The 26106-nt window shown below is 40.9% G+C and overlaps 1 protein-coding gene across 3 annotated transcripts in view; it reads left to right on the top strand.

Moving 5' to 3' along the window:
- Nucleotides 1–2363: 2363 nt before the first annotated feature.
- Nucleotides 2364–26106, top strand: part of LOC128684368 (kinesin-like protein KIF14) — a 269582-nt gene continuing 245839 nt past the window's right edge. Inside the window, exons 1-2 of one of the 3 annotated variants that reach the window (XM_070089073.1) lie at nt 2364–2494; nt 6252–6347. In XM_070089073.1, the coding sequence (XP_069945174.1) occupies nt 6256–6347 (92 nt within the window). In that variant the 5' untranslated portion in view covers nt 2364–2494; nt 6252–6255. Of the gene's footprint in view, nt 2495–2571; nt 2708–6251; nt 6348–13236; nt 13454–26106 lie in introns of those variants that run through there. The other 2 variants (XM_070089083.1, XM_070089065.1) reach the window with 2 other exon arrangements.

The following is a 26106-nucleotide window of genomic DNA, read 5'->3' as shown; positions in this document are numbered from 1 at the left end:
GGGTTAGAGTAGTTGCACACGAAAATCACTCACAATGAAAGCAAAATACTCGGCAGACGATGCAACATCCCCCCAGGGGTGTCACTAGCACGTTAAGAGACAATACAATAAGTGTCAAGGGCCCCAGGAGCAAGATGTTAGTAAGTAAGTAAGTAAGTTTATTCAGGTATACACAAATACAGTTACATAGAATTATCATACATAGCAGCATATGTGTAGAGAACCTAGGAGCTGGAAGATTTTCCAGACAGTGGTCAATTTTTAACAGCTGTTCCTGGAATTGCTGGGATGTTGCATCCGGAGGCTTGTAGACTACCACAATGACTAGGTTTTGGTTCTCGACCTTTACTGCTAAAACTTCCACTACATCATTTGAAGCATTAAGCAGTTCTGTGCAAACAAGTGACTCTGTAATGTACAGGCCAACCCCCCCCCCTTTTGCCTGTTCACTCTGTCACATCTGTATAGGTTGTAACCTGGGATCCATATTTCATTGTCCAAGTGATCCTTTATGTGGGTCTCAGTGAAAGCCGCGAACATTGCCTTTGCCTCTGCAAGCAGTCCACGGATGAAAGGTATTTTGTTGTTTGTTGCTGGCTTTAGACCCTGTATATTTGCAAAGAAGAATGTCATGGGACTGGTGGTATTATTGGTACTGGGGGGGGATTTTTTTCCGGCATTAGTATCTGTATCTGTTGGTTTGGTGTGGTTATGTATGAAACGTGTTTAAGAATGTTTATATTTTCAACCATGTTAATAATGTTATTTTATAGTTTTGGTTAAGATGGTGACGGCAGATACAGCTGTTGGGAATAGGGGGTGGAGGGTTGTAGTGTGTGCTGTATTCTTATAGTAACTATTTGCACAGGGATGTTACATACGGGTTGTTATAAAGTTTCATTTCTAGTTTTCCATGAGCATCTGTTTTATGTCTGCATGTTAAACTATATAAACAATATGAAGTTCAACGATGAGAAATTTCAATTACTCAGATATGGTAAACATGAGGAAATTAAATCTTCATCAGAGTACAAAACAAATTCTGGCCACAAAATAGAGCGAAACACCAACGTCAAAGACCTGGGAGTGATCATGTCGGAGCATCTCACCTTCAAGGACCATAACATTGTATCAATCGCATCTGCTAGAAAAATGACAGGATGGATAATGAGAACCTTCAAAACTAGGGAGGCCAAGCCCATGATGACACTCTTCAGGTCACTTGTTCTATCTAGGCTGGAATATTGCTGCACTCTAACAGCACCTTTCAAGGCAGGTGAAATTGCTGACCTAGAAAATGTACAGAGAACCTTCACGGCGCGCATAACGGAGATAAAACACCTCAATTATTGGGAGCGCTTGAGGTTCCTAAACCTGTATTCCCTGGAACGCAGGAGGGAGAGATACATGATTATATACACCTGGAAAATCCTAGAGGGACTAGTACCGAACTTGCACACGAAAATCACTCACTACGAAAGCAAAAGACTTGGCAGACGATGCACCATCCCCCCAATGAAAAGCAGGGGTGTCACTAGCACGTTAAGAGACCATACAATAAGTGTCAGGGGCCCGAGACTGTTCAACTGCCTCCCAGCACACATAAGGGGGATTACCAACAGACCCCTGGCAGTCTTCAAGCTGGCACTGGACAAGCACCTAAAGTCAGTTCCGGATCAGCCGGGCTGTGGCTCGTACGTTGGTTTGCGTGCAGGCAGCAGCAACAGCCTGGTTGATCAGGCTCTGATCCACCAGGAGGCCTGGTCACAGACCGGGCCGCGGGGGCGTTGACCCCCGGAACTCTCTCCAGGTAAACTCCAGGTATGCTTCCTGGTGTTGCGATTTACGTTATATGTTTTGTTTTCATTTATATATTGTTATTATGGGTTCGAACCACTGTAATGTAACATTGTGTATTGATGTTTTATAATATTATTTTGTCATAATGTTTTAAGTATTATAAAATATGTTCCTAAACATATATGCTATAGGTCTAGCTATGTGATTATATAATATCTATTATGGTGGAGGAGATAGTGGTATATGATTTATTATAGCATGTCTTTTAGTGAATTTTTGTACTAGGATGACATATGTGGACCACAAAGCTCTTATCTGATTTTTATTTATGCATGATGAACATCCTCGGTGACTCCAAGTGTATATAGTGACTGTTGGAATGTTGAGCAATTTATATGGTGTACTGGGCTTATAAATTCTCATTTGGATACCTGTTTGTTAAGGGATGGTGGTTTTCTATATATTTATTTTTTATGTTGTAATATTACGTTTTAAATAAATAAAACTAATTAGAAATGAGGCGTTGCAATAAAACTGGCCAATGGGGTGCGTTGTGAGGCAGTCTCGTCCACCAATCAGGAGTCACTATTTAGTAAACGTGATTCAATCTGCTGGAGTTGCTGCTGCAGTCCACCTTCCCTCTTAATATTGTTTCTGTCTATTAGTACATCCTCTTTTGCACACCATCTGACAGGTAAATATGTTGTGTAGCACCTGAGTGCTTTATGTGTGTAGTGGTGTGAGTGTATGTGCTACAGTTAAGCGTACAGTAGCTAACATAGGTGTGCTGGCCTGCATTGGTCTCCCAGGGAAATTACAGTAGTTAGATTTACGTTGATGTAGTAATTTGATAGTTTTTCTGTAGACTGGTGTAGTCTACATGACCCCGGGCTGGTGTATTGTATTGGTAAGTATAGTTAGATACTGTCATACAGGTTTTGGGTAATTACAATTGTCTTGCGTCATAATCTATGTAACTATTTGTGTATACCTGAATAAACTTATTTATTTAACGTGTATAAATTATCTACGATAACCTGGATAAGTTGGTCTAAGTTACTTATTTCCACTGGGGTCCTTGTGATAGCTTATTAACACCCCAGGTGTCGAGAACCCCAGTGGAAATAAGTCACTGACATTTCTTGGATTATCCTAGGTAATCTACACGTGTTGCTATGTATTATAATCTATATAACTATATTTGTGTACCTATACCTGAATAAACTTAGTTAATGCCGTGAAAATCAGTCATGATTATAACCAAAACCTTTAAAATACTAAATAACTGTGTGAAAATTAGTTACCCTTATTGTGCCTATATTGTAAGTAAACTGAATGGTTTACATGAAGGTTAACAAGGGAAAGTGATTAATATAATAGGTACACGAATGTTAACGTGAGTGGAGGAGCACTACAGCAGGCCTACTGGCCATGCAAGGTGGAGGAGTACTACAGCAGGCCTACTGGCCATGCAAGGTGGAGGAGTACTACAGCAGGCCTACTGGCCATGCAAGGTGGAGGAGCACTACAGCAGGCCTACTGGCCATGCAAGGTGGAGGAGTACTACAGCAGGCCTACTGGCCATGCAAGGTGGAGGAGTACTACAGCAGGCCTACTGGCCATGCAAGGTGGAGGAGTACTACAGCAGGCCTATTGGCCATACAAGGTGGAGGAACACTACAGCAGGCCTACTGGCCATGCAAGCAGGCCTTTTTCAGACCAGAATCCTCCACCAAAAATACTTGCCCAACCCATTCAGTCCAACCCTCTCTTGCTCATGTATTTATTCAACCTCTATTTGAAGCTACCCAAAGTTTTAGCTTCAGTGACCCTACTTGGCTAATTGTTCCACTCGTTGACTACAGTAGAACCCCTCATTAATGGACTAATGGGGGGGAGAGAGAGTACAGTAATCCTGATTGTCTGTAACTCTCAAATTATGATATGTATCAATATTTCATGATCGTCCAGTTATCTTCTGAAGTAATGAAAGTGGTCCACTGATGCAAAAGACATCTAAACACCAAGAATCAGTTATTGCAACCTGTAGAACTACAGTTCAGTACTGTATAGTAATTTTATATTGCTCTATATAATTTACGGTAATTTTTCGTGGTAGAGAGAGTGTAAACTGCTGAGATTGTACTGATGACTCTGAATAACTTATTCTGAATCAGAGGAGCCACAAAGTTCTGCAAGTGAAAATAATGTCTTGAGTGAGATGTAAATAGCTAGGAAGATGTAAATGGCTGTGATGTAGAGGGCTGAGAAAACAGATGGCTGAAGAGACTTTGATTTCACATACACACTCTCCTCACTTATGGAGTCCCGTTCCTAAGACCACATTGGTAAACAAATTTGTCGCTGAGCAAGGAGCATACTATGATGGTAGTGGGTTTGTCTACTATTTTTGGCATTGATTTAATGTCACCTTTGCACCATTCATAACATTTCTGTTATATTTTTCAATGTTTATACAGTAGTGTATTGTATATTGAAATAAACAGAATAGAGGAAATCGTCTCTAATATACATTATTTAGGTATGAATACTTTTCGTGAATCAGTTGTCAGTAAGCGAGTATGTCGCTAAGTGAGGAGAGGCTGTACTTGTCACTGAGATACCAGGCTCAACCTTCATTATTAATTAGTTTCTCCTTAACACTGTGAACCACACAGTTTTTCTTGGCACCACCTCTTGCTTTAGAGGCCATTGGTAATTGCATGTTACTTAATATGTTAATAAAGTCAAAATGCTCTAAATCTTAGGGAAAATTAGAAACAAAATCTCTTAATAAAAGGTCTGTTAATGGGAGAATTTAATGTACTATAAAATTACTATACAGTACAGTACTGGTCTGTAGTATTACTGGTTACAATACCTGTGTTTTAAGTGTCTGGTTGTCTTCGTTAGTGGACCAAGCCCACTAAAGAAGACAACCAGACGATCATGAAAAACTAATTTCGTAATTTGGAAGTTGCAGACAATCGGTAATGTCATACAACCCCTCCCCCCTCTCCCCCATTAGCCCATTAATGAGAGGGTTTACTGTACTATTTTAGGTCAGTATTTGTAAAAAAGAATAATTGTCCCCAGGCAATTGTATTAGCAATATCCATTTTTCTCTGGAAGGGGTGTGCCCATTTTCTATGGAATTCATAGTAATTGTGTCAGACAATCTGAATGACTACAAATAAACTCACACTTATCCCTTTTACTGTCCAGACCCCCAATCTGAAACTTGTCTACTGTCCAAGAATTTTCAAAAAAATTTTTGATAATTTTTTCTTATGAAATTGTAGAGAATATTTTTCTGAAGGTAATAAAACAAAAAATACAAAATCTGTTGGAAAATTGACAATTTTAATTGCGAACTTTTGTCGGTGATATTTACGCATCGGCGATTTTACCTACTGTGAGTACTATTTTAGGCCAATTACATTGTTCTCGTCAACTAAATTCTTAGCTACTTTGCTAGTATGTATTCCATTTTATCGAAATTGCCCAATTATCTATTTCAACTACTCAGTGTCGTCATCAGAAATTGGTAATTTGGCTAATTTGACATAAATTTCAAAATACATGTATTCCAATTTCAGTATAGTCCAGAATAAACAGTGCAGGCATTCCTGGCACTAAAATAACATTTCCTGTGTTCATTATATGTTTCAGGCTTTACACATGAATTCTATTTCGATTTTTAATTCGCACAAAAAAATTGACTACTGTTATGCAATATTGTAATAATTGTATAATTAATATCAGCGCATTCATGAATGCATATCAGACTTGCCAGTTAGATGTGCATTAGACAAGTAATGTGATTTGTTTACTCCTGAATATCAGCAAAAATCAAACATTTCTGCTACTTCGAGCTCAATTTTAAACTTTTCTCAGTCCTGAAACCAGTCAAAATCTTCTCTCTTTCTGTAATATATCTTCCATTCTATCAAATGAGACCAAGAAACTGAGAATACAACTATAAAAACCATATGAAAATACACTGGGAAGTTGCTGTTTTAAACCAAAAACAGTTGGTTGTTTTCTCATTATGCACTGTGTGCTGTAGAATTTTCTTTTATATGGTTTATACTTAGAGCATAGACCCATTCTCTCATATATAGACCCAAATTTACTGCTCACAGCTTATCTGAGCTGAGCTGAGCTCATGCCCTATTACTACGGCATGACCAGTGACCTCAAAGCCATAGTACTATGGCACAGCCATTCATACTTGTGCAGTTAACCTATTTTAACTCGGATGTTTCTTGGGAAATAAAATGATCTTACGTTATTCACTGAGGTTAGCTGGGCAGCTTTTGATTAGCAGTAATAACTTTTAAAAATTTATTGGGAGCCAGTGGTGTAACTTTTTGAGTGTAAACAAAGGATTTCTCTAAATTCTCTTAAAAAATTAATGCAATTTTTTTAATATGTACTCATTTTCACAGCACCATGAGTAAACAGAAGGCAAATATAAAGGTGGTTATCACGTCTCATGTTGATAAAAAGGACAACAGACAAGAGATAAAAGAAAATAAACCAAAGTAAGTAACAGTGTTTGTTTGCTCAAGTGTTTTTGTTGCTAGAGGTACTGTTATAATTATTGTACTGCATTTAGTAAATGTTACCAATGTTATATAATGCACAGAATGAAGGATAGTTCACTGTCATTATTAAAATAAATTCATTAGGTTTTCAACAAAAATATAAATTTTGTTTTATTGCTTAGGTCTTTTGTATGTAGTGCATATATAAAATTTTGTACAGAATGTATGCATTGTAATTGTGCTTATGTTGAATGATGCTTGAATTTTGTCTGGACCATTCTAATAGCTATTAATGTTACATATAATCATGTACAGTAACCAAAACCAAAAGCTTTTTAGTTTTGCTACACTGGATTGCATGGTAACCCATTGTATTCAAAAGAGTTGCTTTCCTGAAATATGTGGCAAATGTTAAAATAGGTGAATACAGTGTATTACAAACACTGGTAGCAATTCAAGCAACCTGACAAAAGAAGGGCAAGACAAACACAGAAGAGGAAGCTTTTTCTTTACCCATATAGTCTATCACTACTATATACATTTTTTATAAATAAAAAAAAAGAGGCACAATACCGTGACTGGAACGATACACAAATAACCCGCACATAAAAGAGAGAAGCTTACAACGACGTTTTGGTCCGACTTGGACCATTGACAAAGTCACACTGGTCCAAGTCGGACCGAAACGTCGTCGTAAGCTTCTCTCTTTTATGTGCAGGTTATTTGTGTACATTTTTTATAGTCAAGTTGGCAGTACAGTGGAACCTTGGTTTTCGTGATTAATTCGTTCGAAAAAGTCTGACAAAAACCAAATTGTACGAAAACTGAAGCAATATTTCCCATAAGATATAATGTAAATCTAGTTAATCTGTCTTAATGTTGGATGAGAGGTGAGCAGTATTTATTTGTAGGAAGTCAATGTAGGTAGCCGGTAGGTGTAGCCTGCCTGGGTTACATGTACCAGCTACCTACACTGCGGCCCAGAGCCGTATTGTTACCATCTACAGTTGACCCTCTACTGACGGCGGCATTAAGTAACGGCAATTTTGTCTAATGGCGCTTTTTGCCATAGAAAAAAATGCCTTGACCAACGGCAAAAGACTTGACCAACAACGTCAGTGTGCCATTGTTTACAAGCTGTTGTGGTCGGTTTCTATGTGTACCTCCCATACGTTTTGGATTATTCCACTGTTTCTAGTGCTTGTTACCACTAAATAAGCCACCAAGGGCCCCTCGAAAGCTTCTAGAGCCAGCCCTTTGGTAGAGGATGTGAGAAACACGATCGAATTCAAGAAAAAGTTTGTAGAAAAATACGAAAGTGGTGGGGGGGGGGTAGTGATGGTGGTTGTGGTGGTGGTAGTGATGGTAGAGGGTGGTAGCGATGGTGGTAGAGGGTGGTCCAGTGATTCTCAAGCTGGTCCTAGTGGCATTAAAAAACCAAGAAGGGAGGTAACCCCACCAAAGGACTTGGTACCTGAAGTCTTTATGGAAGGGGATTCTCCTTCCAAGCAATAGACAATCCTGAATCTTCCTGGCTGCTGGCACATCACTCATCAACAACTCCACAATGAAGGTAAGTGGCATTTAATTATTGTTTATTTTGCATGTCCCATTCCTTTCCATATAAGGAAATGTATATTTCATGTAAAATTTTTTTTTCCAGACTTTGGGGTGTCAGGAACGGATTAATTTTATTTCCATTATTTCTTTTGGGGAAAATGAACTCGACCAACGGCAAGCCCTCTGGAACGGATTAATGCCGTTGGTTGAGGGTCCACTGTACATACCTTGTTCACTGAATTTAACTGTTTTTAACTACCTTTAGATGCCATCACAAACGAAGGGAGAAGTCTTGAATAATTCATGCCAAGAATTGTAAACAAAATTGGGAGTGACAAGGCCAAACCCAGAGTCATACACGTTTTCTTTGGTGCTGGACCAGAGAAAATATAATGTTTTCCCTCTACCCGGCATATAAACATGCTATGTTTATATGGTATGGAGGTGTGGTTGCCGGGTGGGGGGGGGAAAACATTACGTAATACAGTGAACCCCGCCGTTCGGCAGCTGCGACTTTCATGAAATCCGACTTTCAGCAACTTTTTTCACCAAAATATAGCCTCGCGGTTTGTGATTGGCCTCGTGATTCGGTGACCGTCCGGTACGCGTCCGCTGCCAGTGTGCACACAAAGCCAGTCTCCCACACCATTCACACTCAGTGTGCCATTGTTTCCCAGTGAGTGACCATCACCCCACTGGTTCATACAATACATTTCATAATCCATTGTTTTTTGTGCTTGCAACTGCTTAATAAGTCACCATGGGCCCAAAGAAAGCTAGTGCCAGCGCTTTGGTAAAGAAAGTGAAGAACACAATTGAATTCAAGAAAGAAATCATTGAAAAATATGAGGAGTGTGTGTTAGAGCTTGCCAGGATGTATGGCAAACCCCATTCAACCATCACTTCAATCGTGGCGAAGGGAAAGGAAATAGTGTGCTGTTGCTGCAAAAGGGGTAGATATGCTGGCAATAAAGAGATCGCAAACCCTTGAAAAAGTGGAGAGGTTATTGTTGGTGTGGATTTCCCAAAAACAGTTAGCAGGAGATAGTATTATGCAGTCGATAATATGTGAGAAGCCAAGGCAGTTGCATGACGACCTTGTAAAGAAAATGCCTGCAGCGAGTGGTGGTGTTGGTGATTTTAAGGCCAACAAAGGCTGGTTTGAGAGATTTAAGAAGCGTAGTGGCATAGACAGTGTGGTAAGGCATGGTGAGGCTGCCAGTTCAGACAAAAGGGCGGCTGAGAAGTTTGTACAGGAGTTTAAGGGGTACGTAGACACTAAAAAATTCAAACCGCAACAAGTGTTCAATTGTGACAAAACAATGCCATAGAGGACCTACATCACGCAGGCGGAAAGGGCACTCCCAGGACACAAGCCTATGAAAGACAGGCTAACTCTCATGTTTTGTAGTAATGCTAGTGGGGATTGCAAAATTACTGGTCGACAACTCTGAAAATTCCAGAATGTTCAGGAAAAACAATGTTGCCAAGAGTGAATTGCGCGTGATGTGGAAGGCTAACAGTAAGGCATGGGTCACAAGGAAAATTTTCCCTGTTTGGTTTAATGAAGTGTTTGGCCCCAGTGTGAAGAAATACCTCCTGGAAAATAAATTGGAACTCAAGTGCCTCCTGGTAATGGATAGTGCTCCTGCTCGTCCCCCAAACTTGGAAGAGCAAATGGTGGAGGAGTTTCATTTCATTACAGTGAAGTTCTTGCCTCCTAATACAACTCCTCTCCTCCAGCCCATGGACCAGCAGGTCATTTCAAACTTCAAAAAACTGTACACCAAGGCAGTGTTTCAAAAGTGCTTTGAAGTGACCTCAGACTCTGAATTGATCCTAAGAGAGTTCTGGAAAGATCACTTCAATATCCTCCATTGCATAAATCTTATAGGTAAGGCTTGGGAGGGAGTGACTTGCAGGACTTTGAACTCTGCTTGGAGAAAATTGTGGCTAGAATGTGTTAGAGAGGTACTTTGAAGGGTTTGGGGCTGACCCTGAGAAGCCTATGCCAGTTGTGGAAAGTATTGTCACTGGGGAATTCCATGGGGTTGGATGTGACTTTGGAGGATGTGGAAGAGATGGTGGAGGACCACAATGAAGAGCTAACCACTACAGAGCTGCAAGACCTTCATTTGCAACAGCAACAGACCACAGCTCAGGAAGTGGCTTCAGAGGAGGAAGAGAGATGGAGGAAGGTGCCTTCTTCAAAGATTAACCCTTTCAGGGTCGACAGGCCCTGTCAGAGACTTGTTCTCAGGGTCGGCCAAATTTCAAAAAAAAAAAAAACTTTTTTCTTATGAAAAAATAGTTTATTTTACTGAACATTATAGGCTAAACAAAAATTTTTTACCATCAATACTTACCGAGATATGGAGGCGTGAAGTTGATGAAAAAGGGGCACCATGTGGCAACATCGCCGACTGCCGTCACCCGGTATTCTTTTATTTACTTTCTTATGTACTAATTTCTATTATTTTTTAATTTTTCTTTTTCCAAGTAACTTTTATGGCTTGTGAGACCAGTATGATCAGTATTTTGTAAGTTATTTCTTTTTCAATACTACACAATAAGGGCGTAAACACTGTTGTCATTGTTTTGTTTACAAAAAATATTGGCACAAACAAACGATATGAAATGTTGTTCATTACCATTTTTCTATATTTTATATACACGCATAGTCACGGGGGAATGTTTCTAGAATTCTGCAGCCTGTGGAAGTCTTTGAAACATGGTGTCCTGCACAGTGGTGTTTTACATTCTTCACACATAAAATGAGTGTCCCTGCATTGTTGTGGGCGTTTTCTTGTATGTGCACAGACGTAACGCCTCTTTTGAGCCTTCTTCTTGAAAGCAGTAGCAGGCAGTTTTACCAGGAAGTGATCACCATGCTTCAAACGAGAAGGAAGTTGTTGAAAATTTGGTGGGCGGTCTATTGCCGGTGCTGTTCCTTGGTACTTAACCCTTTGAGGGTCGACAGGCCCTCTCCGAAACTCGTTCTCAGGGTCGGCCAAATTTAAAAAAAAAAAAAAATTATTTTCTCTTATGAAAAGATAGAGAATCTTTTCCCGATCATAACGACACCAAAAGTTTGAAATTTGATAGAAAACTTACGGAATTATGCTCTCGCAAAGTTAGCGGTCTCGGCGATGTTTACGGATCGGCGATTTTGCCCACTTTGAGCCCCATTTTCGGCCAATTTCACTGTACTAGTCGACAAAAAACATGAATATTTCGCTAGAACTCCATTTTTTCTATCGAATGGGTGCAAGAAACCACCCATTTATAAATTCAACTATCCAGTACAGTGGTCAGAATTTAGCAATTTTGCCAATTTCACACAAATTTCAAAAGATGCCAATTTCGGAATAGGGTCCAGAATAAACAAGAAAGACATTCCTGGCACTAAAATGACATTTCCTCTAGTCATTAGTCACGTCTCAAGGCCCCTCTTATATTCTTTTGCTTTCCACTTTGAATTTTTATTCTCACAAAAAATATAAGATTTACTGTTATGCAGACTACTGCATTAGTGTAAAAAATGGTATAAATATTATTGGTGCACTTGTGAAAGAATATTAGACTCACCAGTTGACGTGTATTGCACGCTTGGCACGATTTGCTTACTTTTGAAGTTTGGTAAAAATCGAACATTTCTGCTACTTTGAGCTCAATTTCAAGGCACCTTTCATTGTAAAACCAGTCAAAATCATCTCAATTTCAGTAATATGTCTTCCATTCTATAAAATGAGACCAAGAAAACTAGAATACAACAATAAATACCATACGAAAATACACTGCAAAGTCGCTGATTTATTAAAAAAAAATGGAAAAAGTTTTTTTTTTCTCATTATGCACTGTGTGCTGCAGGATTTTTTTTAGACTGTGCACACTGACCACATAGACGCATTCTTTCATATGAAGGCCTACCAGCTTTCTCCCACTAGATTTGAGGTCGCTAGAATTTATGAGTACTAGTACGTCAAAAACCCCTACGCGTAAGACGTACTAGTACGACGAAAACCCTCAAAGGGTTAAATACTATTTGTCTGATGACAGACAAACAGAATTCGCCGTATTGTGGTTTGTTTCTGGTCTTCATCATATTTATTTATTTATTTATTTATTTATTTATTTATTTCCAATTTGTGCACACATACAGAGGTACAAAAAAAAATACAGATAAGAGCAGTATGCCAAAGCCACTTATACTATGCATAGCATTACGGGCTGGCTTAAAATTAACTTAAGATTAACTAAGCAATGATTTATTATTATTATAATCAAAAAGAAGCGCTAAGCCACAAGGACTATACAGCGCTGCTACTAAGCAATGATGAAATCAGTGATAAAACATTAATGTAAACAGATAACTATAAAGCACAAGTGAGTATTACAAAGACAGGTCATATGGTTGCATTCAGTTAGGTAGTGATTCTGTTAGGTAGTGTATTTAAAAAATAATAAAGTTAGATTGGGTTTTAGGTTTAACATTTATGTGATATAATTGTGAGAAACATTTAAGATATACAATTTATAATGTTCAGTTATTCAGTATTTATTTGGTTTTGGGTGAGTAAGTAATCTTTGAGAAGAGACTTGAATTTATAAACAGGTTGTGTTTCTTTTATATTTACAGGTAATGAATTCCAGATTTTAGGGCCTTTTATGTGCATTGAGTTTTTGCATAGTGTGAGATGGACACGAGGAACATCAAAGAGTGATCTGTGCCTTGTGTTATGGTCATGTGTTCTGTTGAGGTTGGCAAGGAGATGTTTGAGGGGAGGGTTAATATCAGAGTTAAGTGTTCTATGTATGTAATAGGTGCAGTAATAAGTATGGATGTTTTGTATGGTGAGTAGGTTTAGTGTATTGAATATTGGTGGAGTGTGCTGCCTGTAGTGAGAATTTGTTATCATTCTAACTGCAGCCTTTTGTTGGGTAATTAGTGGTCTGAGATGGTTAATTGTTGTTGAGCCCCATGCACAAATTCCATAGGTGAGATAGGGGTAAATAAGAGAGTGATATAGGGCCAGGAGGGCTGACTGTGGAACATAGTACCGTATCTTCGATAGTATGCCTACAGTCTTGGAAATTTTCTTAGAAATTTGATGTATATGTGTATGAAATTTGAGTCTATTATCAAGGTGGATTCCTAAGAATTTTCCCTCTATTAGTTTTGTGATAGGTGATCCATTTATCATTATGTTAAGAGGGACATCTGTAGCTCTGTTACCAAACTGAATGAAGTAGGTTTTGTCAATGTTTAGTGTAAGTTTGTTAGTCCTCATCCAGGTAGATATTTTCTGTAATTCGGTATTTACAGTATTGGCTAGCGTGACTGGGCTCGGGTGAGAGAAGACGTATGTAGTGTCATCTGCAAATAGTGTGGGTTTGAGTAATTGCGAAGCATTTGGAAGGTCATTTATGTATAGGAGAAAGAGAAGAGGGCCAAGGACACTTCCCTGTGGGACACCAACTGTAATTGGTTGTGCAGAAGAGTTTGCCCCATTTGCGTACACATATTGGCTTCTGTTGCTGAGGTAAGACTTGAGGTAGTTGAGGGAGTGCCCTCTTATACCATAGTGTGACAATTTTACGTGGAGCAAGTCATGGTCAACTGTATCAAAAGCTTTACGTAAGTCAATGAAGATCCCCAGTGGGACTTCTTTTTTCTCTATTGCAGTGTATATATGTTCTAGCATGTGTATAATAGCATCATTAGTATTTTTATTAGGCCTGAATCCAAATTGGCAGGGGTTGAGTATGTTTTGGGAGATAAGGTAGGAGTAGATTCGTTTATGAATTAATTTTTCGAAGATTTTTGAGAGAGGGTGTAAGTTGGATATTGGCCTATAGTTATTCAACTCTGTTTGGTCTCCTCCTTTGTGGATCGGGGTGACCCTTGCTATTTTGAGTACTGTAGGGAAGGTGGAGGATTCAATGGATTTGTTAAAGAGTGTTGCAATGATTGGTGATAGCACTTGTGACACTTTTTTGTATATAAGGGGTGGTAAGGTATTTAAATCTCCTGCCTTGTTTTTTAGTGCGTTGATAATAAGGGAGACTTCGTATGGGTTAGTCGGAGCTAGGAACAGTGTGTTCGGGTAGTTGCCGGTGAGGTAGTCATTTGGTGGGGTATCTGAGCTTGAGATTTTATTGGCAAGGTTTTGTCCTATAGTGGAGAAGAAATCATTGAGTCTGTTTGCTGTTTCTGTTGGTGGGAGTTGGGGTTCATCTGTTTTTGCTAATTTTATTTCGCTATTTCGTGATATCTTTTTTGTTCCCAGAATTTCTGATAGGGTTTTCCAGGTCTTTTTTATATCACCTCGTAAGTTGGATAATCTGTTCTCATAATACAATTTTTTTGCCCTTCTTATCAGGCTGGTTAGGATTGACGAGTAACGTTTTGTTTGGTCTCTGGTTATGTGACCCATTCTGTACTGTTTTTCATATTGGTGTTTTGTATTTATGGATTTGAGAATGCTGGGTGTTAGCCAGGGACTGTTCAGTCTCTTTGCTGTCATCTGTTTAGTTTTTTTAGGGCAGTGCTTGTTATAGAGGTATTGGGTTTTTTTTTAGAAAATTATTAATACATTTGTCAATATCTGTATAGGTTTCTAGCTCAGTGTGCCAATCAATGTTTGCTATTGCTGTTGTGAAGTTATTAATGGCTGCCTCATTGTGAAGTCTGAAGGTGACTTTAGTAGTGTCTTGGGGTAGTTTACCAAGAGTTGTTATGAGGAAAGTAGGGTAGTGGTCTGTGGTATTATCTGTAATTATGCCTGATTTTAAAGGGGATATGGTGTTGGTCCAGATGTGGTCAAGTAGGGAAACACTAGTCTCTGTAACTCTTGTAGGTTTTGTTACTGTTGGTAGTAACATACAGTTACTCATTGTGTTTGTGAATTCAGTAACGTGTGGGTCCTGGTCTTGCAGGAGATTTATATTGAAGTCACCTGAGAGTAGTAAGTGATCTTTGTTCATGCGTGCATCAGTTATCATACTTCCTAGATTTTGACTAAATTGGCTAATGTTTGACTGTGGAACTCTGTAGATGTTTATCAATGTGAGAGGTTTTTGTAGGTACTTTGATTTGAATTTAGCTATTATATATTCCCCATGTTCATCCCTTGTGCAAGTATTAGTGATACATTCTAGTTGGTCTGAGTAGTATATGGCTGTGCCACCCCCTTGTTGATCTGGCCTACAGTTGTGTATGGCTGTGTAACCAGGAATGGCATAGACATCTGTACTATCAGGCTTTAGCCAGGTTTCAGTTAGTGTAATGATGGACATATTGGCATGTAAGGAATTTAGTAATGCTATGAGGTCATCGTAATGCTTGCTTAAAGATCTGATATTGTAGTTAAATATAGTTATGTTGTTGTTGGCACTGAGAAGTGCCTTTGATTGTTCTGCAGTGTAGTAATTACAGTTACTGTTTGATTCATTTAAGTCATTAAATAAGAGGTTGGTATCAGGATCAATGCTTGTAATCATAAGATTTGTAGTGAATCTATAGTTTGAATTAAGTATAAAACAAAGTAAATAGTCTTAAGCTAAAAAATAGCACCTGGATTATTTAACAAATGTAAAATAATGAGCTAAGGGACTAACATATTATAAGCATTCAGCATGGAAATGTCCAGAAGATAGAAAGAGTTTTATGTACCACTTATAACTCTTGCGAACACAATCAGCAAACCCAATCTCCATGTCACATTTGTCCACTGAATGCATATTGAGGGTGTAGTCCATCACCGCTGCAGGTTTTAGAATGGGTTCATTGCTTTCTCTATGCTGCCTGCCAGTGTCTGCCATTTCATTAGGGTGAACTGATGACAACAATGTGACATCTCGTTTGTCATGCCACCGAAATGCCATGTCATTAGCAGGAAACGCCTGCACCTCACCTCTACGAGTGCCAGCGCCAAACCTGGGCATATGTTTCCGATTTGCATGCACTGTGCCACACACATCTGTCATGTTCACTCTCAAAAAATCACTGAGTGTGGGGCTTGTGTACCAGTTATCTGTATATAATATATGCCCCTTACCAAGATATGGTTCCATCATTGTTCTAACCACATCACCAGAGATGCCCAATAACTTCCTGGTATTTTGCAATGTACAACTTCCAGTGTACACAATAATATCCAATACCAGACCACTGTAACAATCACAAAGCACAAACGACTTTATACCAAAGCATTTCCTCTTGCTTGGTATGTACTGTTTGAAAGAGTCTTCCTTTGAACAGAATCAAAGACTCGTCAATTACAAGTTTCCTGAAGGGATAAAAATACATAATGAATTTCTCTTTCAGATACACAAACACATGCCTAATCTTATATAACCTGTCATTTCTGTCAGGCCTGGTTTTGTCTGAGAAGTGAAGCATACGTAACATTAGCACAAATCGATTCACTGGCATTATATCACTGAAACCTGGGGTTGCAATCAGGCGGTCTGTTGACCAGTATGATTTCACACTGTGCTTATACACATGTGGCGTAAGCATTATTGTGGCAAAGAAAAGATACATCTCAGCCACAGTTGTCTCCTTCCACTGGTGTAGACGTGATTTTGGTGAAAGTATTGTTTGCCATGGTGTACTCGTAGTATGTGTTGCTTTCCATGACAATACTTTCCATCAGGGGTTCGTCAAAGAATAACTCTAAACATTCCAGTTCACTGGCATTGTTCCCAAGTGTACAGGATGGCTGTATTCCACTTTGGCTGTCATGAAACTGGTGGGGATTTGGAACAAAATTGACAGCTTCCTGCCAATCCCAGGTGCAGTCTGCTGGTGGGTACTGGACAATGACAGGTGGTTGTGGTTGTGGAGGTTGTGGTTGTGGAGGTTGTGGTTGTGGAGGCTGGTGTGGTGGGTGGGTGGGGGATGGTGGCCTTTGTTGTAGATCAGCTGAGGCAGCGGCATGGGTGGCAGCATGGCCCACTGCTGGTGCCTCACGGACAGCACCACCACTACCACCACAATGCACATTTTCCATCCCAATTGCAACACTATCATCGTCATTTTCACTGTCTGTTCCTGTTGTACAGCCACGGGATGTACTCCTTCCCCTTGGAATAGCATATGGCACACTACCAGAACGCATATATCGTCGTATATACTGACACTTCACTGGGGAATGTTGCACTTCACTATCACTACTGGAACTAGTTTCAAGAGCTTGTAGTTCATATTCACTATCACTATCATCACAAATGCTCACATCTGAGTCTGGGATTTGGGAAAATAGGAGTTTCCTCTTTGATTCTGGTACAACTGAATGTGAACAAGACGGCCCAGCACCAGAGGTGGAAGGCTGAGGGTCGTCTGGGTTTTCCTCACTATTACCGATATTATGGTCATTAGTTTCGGTCAAAACCTCACCAAAACCTTGAAACTCATCTTCACTGGCACTTCCATCTGTATTAGAACTGTCACTTGGGAACAAAAGTGTCCCAATTCGCCGAGGAGTGAGGAACTTCTTACCGCGAGGCATGGTGGACATTGTTTACAAAGATGGTGTTCCCACAATGCACCACTGGGTCCCAGATTTTTTTCCTACTGCGCACACCCACCACAGACCCATTCTCTCGCATCTAGGCCTACCAGCCTTTTCCCGCAAGATTTGACGGCGCTAGAATTTATGCGTACTAGCACGTCAAAAACCCTTGCGAGTAAGCCATACTAGTACGGCCGAAACCCTGAAATGGTTAAGGATATTTGTGCAAAGTGGACTGAAGTGCAAACATTTATGGATAAACTTCACCCTGACAAAGCTGTTGCTGGCCGTGTTCACAGCATGTACAATGACAATGTTGTGTTAAACTTCAGACAAATATTAAAGAAATGCCAGAAACAGGGCTCTCTGGACAGATATTTTGTGTGACAGGGGTCCAGTGACTCGAGGTGTTCCCAGTGGCATTAAAAAGCAAAGAAGGGAAGTAACCCCAGATAAGGACTTGGTACCTGAAGTTTTTATGGAAGGGATTCCCCTTCCAATCAATAGTACACCTTCATCCTCTCCCCTCCCGTCTTCCATCCACCCAGAAGTCTTCAGTAAAGGTAAGTGTAATGTTATTATTTTATACATGTATGTACTTGATTTTTCATTGTTTTCTGTATGTAATTTTTTTTTTTTTTTTTTTTTTATATGCTTTTGGGTGTCTGGAATGGATTAATTTTATTTTTGTTGTTTCTTATGGGAAAAATGGTAACACCATTTGTCACTTTCGTCCTTCTGCAGACTCTCTGGAATGGATTAATCAGGAAACTCGGAGGTCCACTATACAGCCTCTCCTCGCTTAACAATAGAGTTCCGTTCCTCAGACCTCGTCAGTAAACGAATTCGTCACTAAGTGAGGAGCATACTATAATGGTAGTGGGTTTGTGTTAACCATCATCGATATTGTTTTAATGTCACCTTTGCACCATTTATAACATTTCTGGTATATTTTTAAATGTTTGTACATTAGTGTACTGTATGTTTAAATAAACAGAATAGAGGAAACCAGCTCTACTATACATTTAGGTATGCATACTGGTCAGTGCCCATCATAAGTCAGAGTCGTCGGTAAACAAGTACGTCACTAAGTGAGGAGAGGCTGTTCTAATAATAATCACTTGGGCACATTAAATGTCTTATATTATTATTTTTTTTTATCACCACACTGGCCGATTCCCACCAAGGCAGGGTGGCCCGAAAAAGAAACTTTCACCATCATTCACTCCATCACTGTCTTGCCAGAAGGGTGCTTTACACTACAGTTTTTAAACTGCAACATTAACACCCCTCCTTCAGAGTGCAGGCACTGTACTTCCCATCTCCAGGACTCGAGTCCGGCCTGCCGGTTTCCCTGAACCCCTTCATAAATGTTACTTTGCTCACACTCCAACAGCACGTCAAGTATTAAAAACCATTTGTCTCCATTCACTCCTATCAAACACGCTCGCGCATGCCTGCTGGAAGTCCAAGCCCCTCGCACATAAAACCTCCTTTACCCCTACCCTGCCTTCCTTCCACTACAGACTGATACTCTTGAAGTCACTGTTTCACTCCATTCTCTCTACATGTCCGAACCACCTCAACAACCCTTCCTCAGCCCTCTGGACAACAGTTTTGGTAATCCCGCACCTCCTCCTAACTTCCAAACTACGAATTCTCTTCATTGTATTCACACCACACATTGCCCTCAAACATGACATCTCCACTGCCTCCAGCCTTCTCCTCGCTGCAACATTAATCACCCATGCTTCACACCCATATAAGAGCATTGGTAAAACTATACTCTCATACATTCCCCTCTTTGCCTCCAAGGACAAAGTTCTTTGTCTCCACAGACTCCTAAGTGCACCACTCACCCTTTTCCCCTCATCAATTCTATGATTCACCTCATCTTTCATAGACCCATCCACTGACACGTCCACTCCCAAATATCTGAATACATTCACCTCCTCCATACTCTCTCCCTCCAATCTGATATCCAATCTTTCATCACCTAATCTTTTTATCCTCATAACCTTACTCTTTCCTGTATTCACTTTTAATTTTCTTCTTTTCCACACCCTACCAAATTCATCCACCAATCTCTGCAACTTCTCTTCAGAATCTCCCAAGAGCAGTGTCATCAGCAAAGAGCAGCTGTGACAACTCCTGCTTTGTGTGATTCTTTATCTTTTAACTCCACCCCTCTTGCCAAGACCCTCGCATTTACTTCTCTTACAACCCCATCTATAAATATATTAAACAACCACGGTGACATCACACATCCTTGTCTAAGGCCTACTTTTACTGGGAAATAATTTCCCTCTTTCCTACATACTCTAACTTGAGCCTCACTTTCCTCGTAAAAACTCTTCACTGCTTTCAGTAACCTACCTCCTACACCATACACCTGCAACATCTGCCACATTGCCCCCCTATCCACCCTGTCATACGTCTTTTCCAAATCCATAAATGCCACAAAGACCTCTTTAGCCTTATCTAAATACTGTTCACTTATGTTTCACTGTAAACACCTGGTCTCCACACACCCTACCTTTCCTAAAGCCTCCTTGTTCATCTGCTATCCTATTCTCCGTCTTAATCTTAATTCTTTCAATAATAACTCGACCATACACTTTATCAGGTATACTCAACAGACTTATCCCCTTATAAATTTTGCACTCTCTTTTATCCCCTTTGCCTTTATACAAAGGAACTATGCATGCTCTCTGCCAGTCCCTAGGTACCTTACCCTCTTCCATACATTTATTAAGTAATTGCACCAACCACTCCAAAACTATATCCCCACCTGCTTTTAACATTTCTATCTTTATCTAATCAATCCCGGCTGCCTTACCCCCTTTAATTTTACCTACTGCCTCACGAACTTCCCCCACACTCACAACTGGCTCTTCCTCACTCCTACAAGATGTTATTCCTCCTTGCCCTTTACACGAAATCACGGCTTCCCTGTCTTCATCAGCATTTAACAATTCCTCAAAATATTCCCTCCATCTTCCCAATACCTCTAACTCTCCTCTCCTATTTTTAACTGACAAATCCATTTGTTCTCTAGGCTTCCTTAACTTGTTAATCTCGCTCCAAAACTTTTTCTTATTTTCAACAAGATTTGTTGATAACATCTCACCCACTCTCTCATTTGCTCTCTTTACATTGCTTCACCACTCTTAACCTCTCTTTTTCTCCATATACTCTTCTCTCCTTGCATCACTTCTACTTTGTAAAAACTTCTCATATGCTAACTTTTTCTCCCTTACTACTCTCTTTACATCATCATTCCACCAATCACTCCTCTTCCCTCCCGCACCCACTTTCCTGTAACCACAAACTTCTGCTGAACACTCTAACACTACATTTTTGAACCTACCCCATACCTCTTCAACCCCATTGCCTATGCACTCATTAGCCCATCTATCCTCCAATAGCTGTTTATATCTTACCCTAACTGCCTCCTCTTTTAGTTTATAAACCTTCACCTCTCTCTTCCCTGATGCTTCTATTCTCCTTGTATCCCATCTACCTTTTACTCTCAGTGTAGCTACAACTAGAAAGTGACCTGATATATCTGGGGCCCCTCTATAACATGTACATCCTGAAGTCTACTCGACAGTCTTTTATCTACCAATACATAATCCAACAAACTACTGTCATTTCGCCCTACATCATATCTTGTATACTTATTTATCCTCTTTTTCTTAAAAATTGTATTACCTATAACTAAACCCCTTTCTATACAAAGTTCAATCAAAGGGCTCCCATTATCATTTACACCTGGCACCCCAAACTTACCTACCACACCCTCTCTAAAAGTTTCTCCTACTTTAGCATTCAGGTCCCCTACCACAATTACTCTCTCACTTGGTTCAAAAGCTCCTATACATTCACTTATTTTATGTTAATATAAGACATTTTCATTAATCCATCCATGATATTTTCTTGAATTACAGCAGACCCTCGGTTATCGTTCCAGAAGGTCGGCCTAAAACCGAAATGGCTGAAAACCGAAATATTTCTCATAAGAATTAATGTAAACAGAGTTAATCCGTTCCAGACACCCAAAAATATTAAAAATAAAAAAGTACATTTTTTAAACATTAGTTTCACATACACAAAACAATGAGAACTCTTCTTGGCTTATGGAAGACAAATGGGACAAAGTTTTGTCACTGAACATGTTGCAGATATTGCTTGTTTCAGCTTGGTCAGGGTGATATTTCTCCACAAAAGTTTGCACCTCATTGTACTTTGCACAGATGTCTTTAATCACTGAAGAAGGCACCTTCTCCCCTCTCTTCCCCCTCCTCAAAGAAGGGTGGTAGTGTCATTGTTGAGTGGTGCCAGGATGGAAGTGATTGTTGATTTGTTACTCCTGTCTGTCTAGCTCTGTTTCTCTGCTTATCTGTCTCTGATTGTCTCTCTCTGACAGAGCCACTAATGAACCAACAGATATTACACACTGCGCAGTAGTAGTCACTGCGTCACATCTGGGTGAGTCCTGGTACATATTATTTGCCAGTCGTGCTTACAAGCATGATGTAAGATGTGTGTCACTTGTTTTATCTTATCACTCCACTAACGACATTGGTGACATTTGATGAGGGGCGTCTTATCTTATTACTCCACTAATGACAGTGGTGACATTTGATTAGGGTATACTGCCTTCGCATTATTTGTTTTCGCTTTACGCATAAACATGTCTCTGTCTGTCTAGCTCTATATCTTTTTGCTGGTCTAGCTCTGTCTATCTTGTCTAGCTCTGTGTGTGTGTGTGTGTGTGTGTGTGTGTGTGTGTGTGTGTGTGTGTGTGTGTGTGTGTGTGTGTACTCACTCACCTAGTTGTACTCGCCTAGTTGAGGTTGCGGGGGTCGAGTCTGAGCTCCTGGCCCCGCCTCTTCACTGATTGCTACTAGGTCACTCTCCCTGAGCCGTGAGCTTTATCATACCTCTGCTTAAAGCTATGTATGGATCCTGCCTCCACTACATCGCTTCCCAAACTATTCCACTTACTGACTACTCTGTGGCTGAAGAAATACTTCCTAACATCCCTGTGATTCATTTGTGTCTTCAGCTTCCAACTGTGTCCCCTTGTTACTGTGTCCAATCTCTGGAACATCCTGTCTTTGTCCACCTTGTCAATTCCTCTCAGTATTTTGTATGTCATTATCATGTCCCCCCTATCTCTCCTGTCCTCCAGTGTCGTCAGGTTGATTTCCCTTAACCTCTCCTCGTAGGACATACCTCTTAGCTCTGGGTCTAGTCTTGTTGCAAACCTTTGCACTTTCTCTAGTTTCTTCACGTGCTTGGCTAGGTGTGGGTTCCAAACTGGTGCCGCATACTCCAATATGGGCCTAACGTACACGGTGTACAGGGTCCTGAATGATTCCTTATTAAGATGTCGGAATGCTGTTCTGAGGTTTGCTAGGCGCCCATATGCTGCAGCAGTTATTTGGTTGATGTGCGCTTCAGGAGATGTGCCTGGTGTTATACTCACCCCAAGATCTTTTTCCTTGAGTGAGGTTTGTAGTCTCTGGCCCCCTAGACTGTACTCCGTCTGCGGCCTTCTTTGCCCTTCCCCAATCTTCATGACTTTGCACTTGGTGGGATTGAACTCCAGGAGCCAATTGCTGGACCAGGTCTGCAGCCTGTCCAGATCCCTTTGTAGTTCTGCCTGGTCTTCGATCGAGTGAATTCTTCTCATCAACTTCACGTCATCTGCAAACAGGGACACCTCAGAGTCTATTCCTTCCGTCATGTCGTTCACAAATACCAGAAACAGCACTGGTCCTAGGACTGACCCCTGCGGGACCCCGCTGGTCACAGGTGCCCACTCTGACACCCCGCCACGTACCATGACTCGCTGCTGTCTTCCTGACAAGTATTCCCTGATCCATTGTAGTGCCTTCCCTGTTATCCCTGCTTGGTCCTCCAGTTTTTGCACCAATCTCTTGTGTGGAACTGTGTCAAATGCCTCCTTGCAGTCCAAGAAAATGCAATCCACCCACCCCTCTCTCTCTCTTGTCTTACTGCTGTCACCATGTCATAGAACTCCAGTAGGTTTGTGACACAGGATTTCCTGTCCCTGAAACCATGTTGGCTGCTGTTGATGAGATCGTTCCTTTCTAGGTGTTCCACCACTCTTCTCCTGATAATCTTCTCCATGATTTTGCATACTATACATGTCAGTGACACTGGTCTGTAGTTTAATGCTTCATGTCTGTCTCCTTTTTTTAAAGATTGGGACTACACTTGCTGTCTTCCATGCCTCAGGCAATCTCCCTGTTTCGATAGATGTATTGAATATTGTTGTTAGGGGTACACATAGCGCCTCTGCTCCCTCTCTCAATACCCATGGGGAGATGTTATCTGGCCCCATTGCCTTTGAGGTATCTAGCTCACTCAGAAGCCTCTTCACTTCTTCCTCGGTTGTGTGCACTGTGTCCAGCACTTGGTGGTGTGCCCCACCTCTCCGTCTTTCTGGAGTCCCTTCTGTCTCCTCTGTGAACACTTCTTTGAATCTCTTGTTGAGTTCTTCACATACTTCACGGTCATTTTTTGTCTCTCCTCCTTCCTTCCTTAGCCTGATTACCTGGTCCTTGACTGTTGTTTTCCTCCTGATGTGGCTGTACAACAGTTTTGGGTCAGATTTGGCTTTCGCTGCTATGTCATTTTCATATTGTCTTTGGGCCTCCCTTCTTATCTGTGCATATTCGCTTCTGGCTTTACGACTGTTGTCCTTATTCTCCTGGGTCCTTTGCCTTCTATATTTCTTCCATTCCCTAGCACACTTGGTTTTTGCCTCCCTGCACCTTTGGGTAAACCATGGGCTCATCCTGGCTTTTTCATTATTCCTGTTACCCTTGGGTACAAACCTCTCCTCAGCCTCCTTGCATTTTGTTGCTACATATTCCATCATCTCATTAACTGGCTTCCCTGCCAGTTCTCTGTCCCACTGAACCCCGTTCAGGTAGTTCCTCATTCCTGTGTAGTCCCCTTTCTTGTAGTTTGGCTTCATTCGTCCTGGCCTTCCTGCTTCTCCCTCCACTTGTAGCTCTACTGTGTATTCGAAGCTTAAAACCACATGGTCACTGGCCCCAAGGGGTCTTTCATATGTGATGTCCTCGATATTGCACTACTCAAGGTGAATACTAAGTCCAGCCTTGCTGGTTCATCCTCTCCTCTCTCTCTTGTAGTGTCCCTTACGTGTTGGCACATGAAGTTTTCCAGTACCACCTCCATCATCTTAGCCCTCCATGTATCTTGGCCCCCATGTGGGTCCAAGTTCTCCCAATCGATCTCCTTGTGGTTAAAGTCACCCATGATCAGGAGCTTTGCCCTGCATGCATGAGCTCTTCTGGCCACTCTAGCCAGTGTGTCAACCATCGCTCTATTGCTCTCGTCGTACTCTTGCCTTGGCCTCCTGCTGTTCTGTGGTGGGTTATACATCACTGCTATTACCACCTTGGGACCTCCAGAGTGAAGTGTTCCCGCTATGTAATCACTTTCTTCTCCGCTGTCTCCTCTCTCCAGCTCGTCAAAATTCCAGCGATTTTTGATCAGCAACGCCACTCCTCCACCCCCCCTGTTCCCTCTGTCTTTCCTCAGGATTTGGTATCCCGTTGGAAAGATGGCATCTGTTATCATACCTGTAAGCTTGGTTTCTGTGAGAGCTATGATGTGTGCCTGTGCCTGTGCCTGTGCCTGTGCCTGCCTGCCTGCCTGCCTGCCTGCCTGTCTCTCTCAATCTTTGTCTGCTTGTCTCTCTCGTCTCAGAATTGCTCATGAACCAACTGGTATTACACATGACCACTATCTACAAGCACAGTATAGCACTTTGTCTGGATGTTTTTTGGGTTATCCTAGGTAATTTACACTGTATAATTGTATTTGTATAGGTAGTAGGTTGGTAGACAGCAACCACCCAGGGAGGTACTACCGTCCTGCCAAGTGAGTGTAAAACGTAAGCCTGTAATTGTTTTACATGATGGTAGGATTGCTGGTGTTTTTTCTGTCTCATAAGCATGCAAGGTTTCAGGTACGTCTTGCTACTTCTGCTTACACTTAGGTCACACTACACATACATGTACAAGCATATGTATACACACCCCTCTGGGTTTTCTTCTATTTTCTTACTAGCTCTTGTTCTTGTTTATTTCCTCTTATCTCCATGGGGAAGTGGAACAGAATTCTTCCTCCGTAAGCTATGCGTGTTGTAAGAGGCGACTAAAATGCCAGGAGCAAGGGGCTAGTAACCCCTTCTCCTGTATATATTACTAAATGTGAAAGGAGAAACTTTTGTTTTTCCTTTTGGGCCACCCCGCCTCGGTGGGATACGGCTGGTGTGTTGAAAGAAAGAAAGAATTGTATTTGTGTACCTATGAGACACAGCCAGCTGGCCAGCCAGACAGCCATGTTGTTCACACAAACCCATGCTCCCTTCCACACTGCCTTCCCCACCACCCACACTGCTGGAGAGTGAGGTATTCCTTACCGCTTGACTTAGTGACAAAGGCACATTGAGTTACCACTCCCACAAATAATGCAATGCGGGTGGTTAGATTTTTTCTTACTGCGCACACTTACCATGTAGACCCATTCTGTCACATGTAAGCCTACCAGCCTTTTCCAGATTGATTTAAGGGCGCTAGAATTTACACGTCTCTACCAGAGGCACAGCC

Source organism: Cherax quadricarinatus, chromosome 2, assembly GCF_038502225.1.
Source record: "Cherax quadricarinatus isolate ZL_2023a chromosome 2, ASM3850222v1, whole genome shotgun sequence".
NCBI classification, from domain to species: Eukaryota; Metazoa; Arthropoda; class Malacostraca; order Decapoda; family Parastacidae; genus Cherax; species Cherax quadricarinatus.
This window is presented reverse-complemented; position numbering and strand designations above follow the sequence as displayed.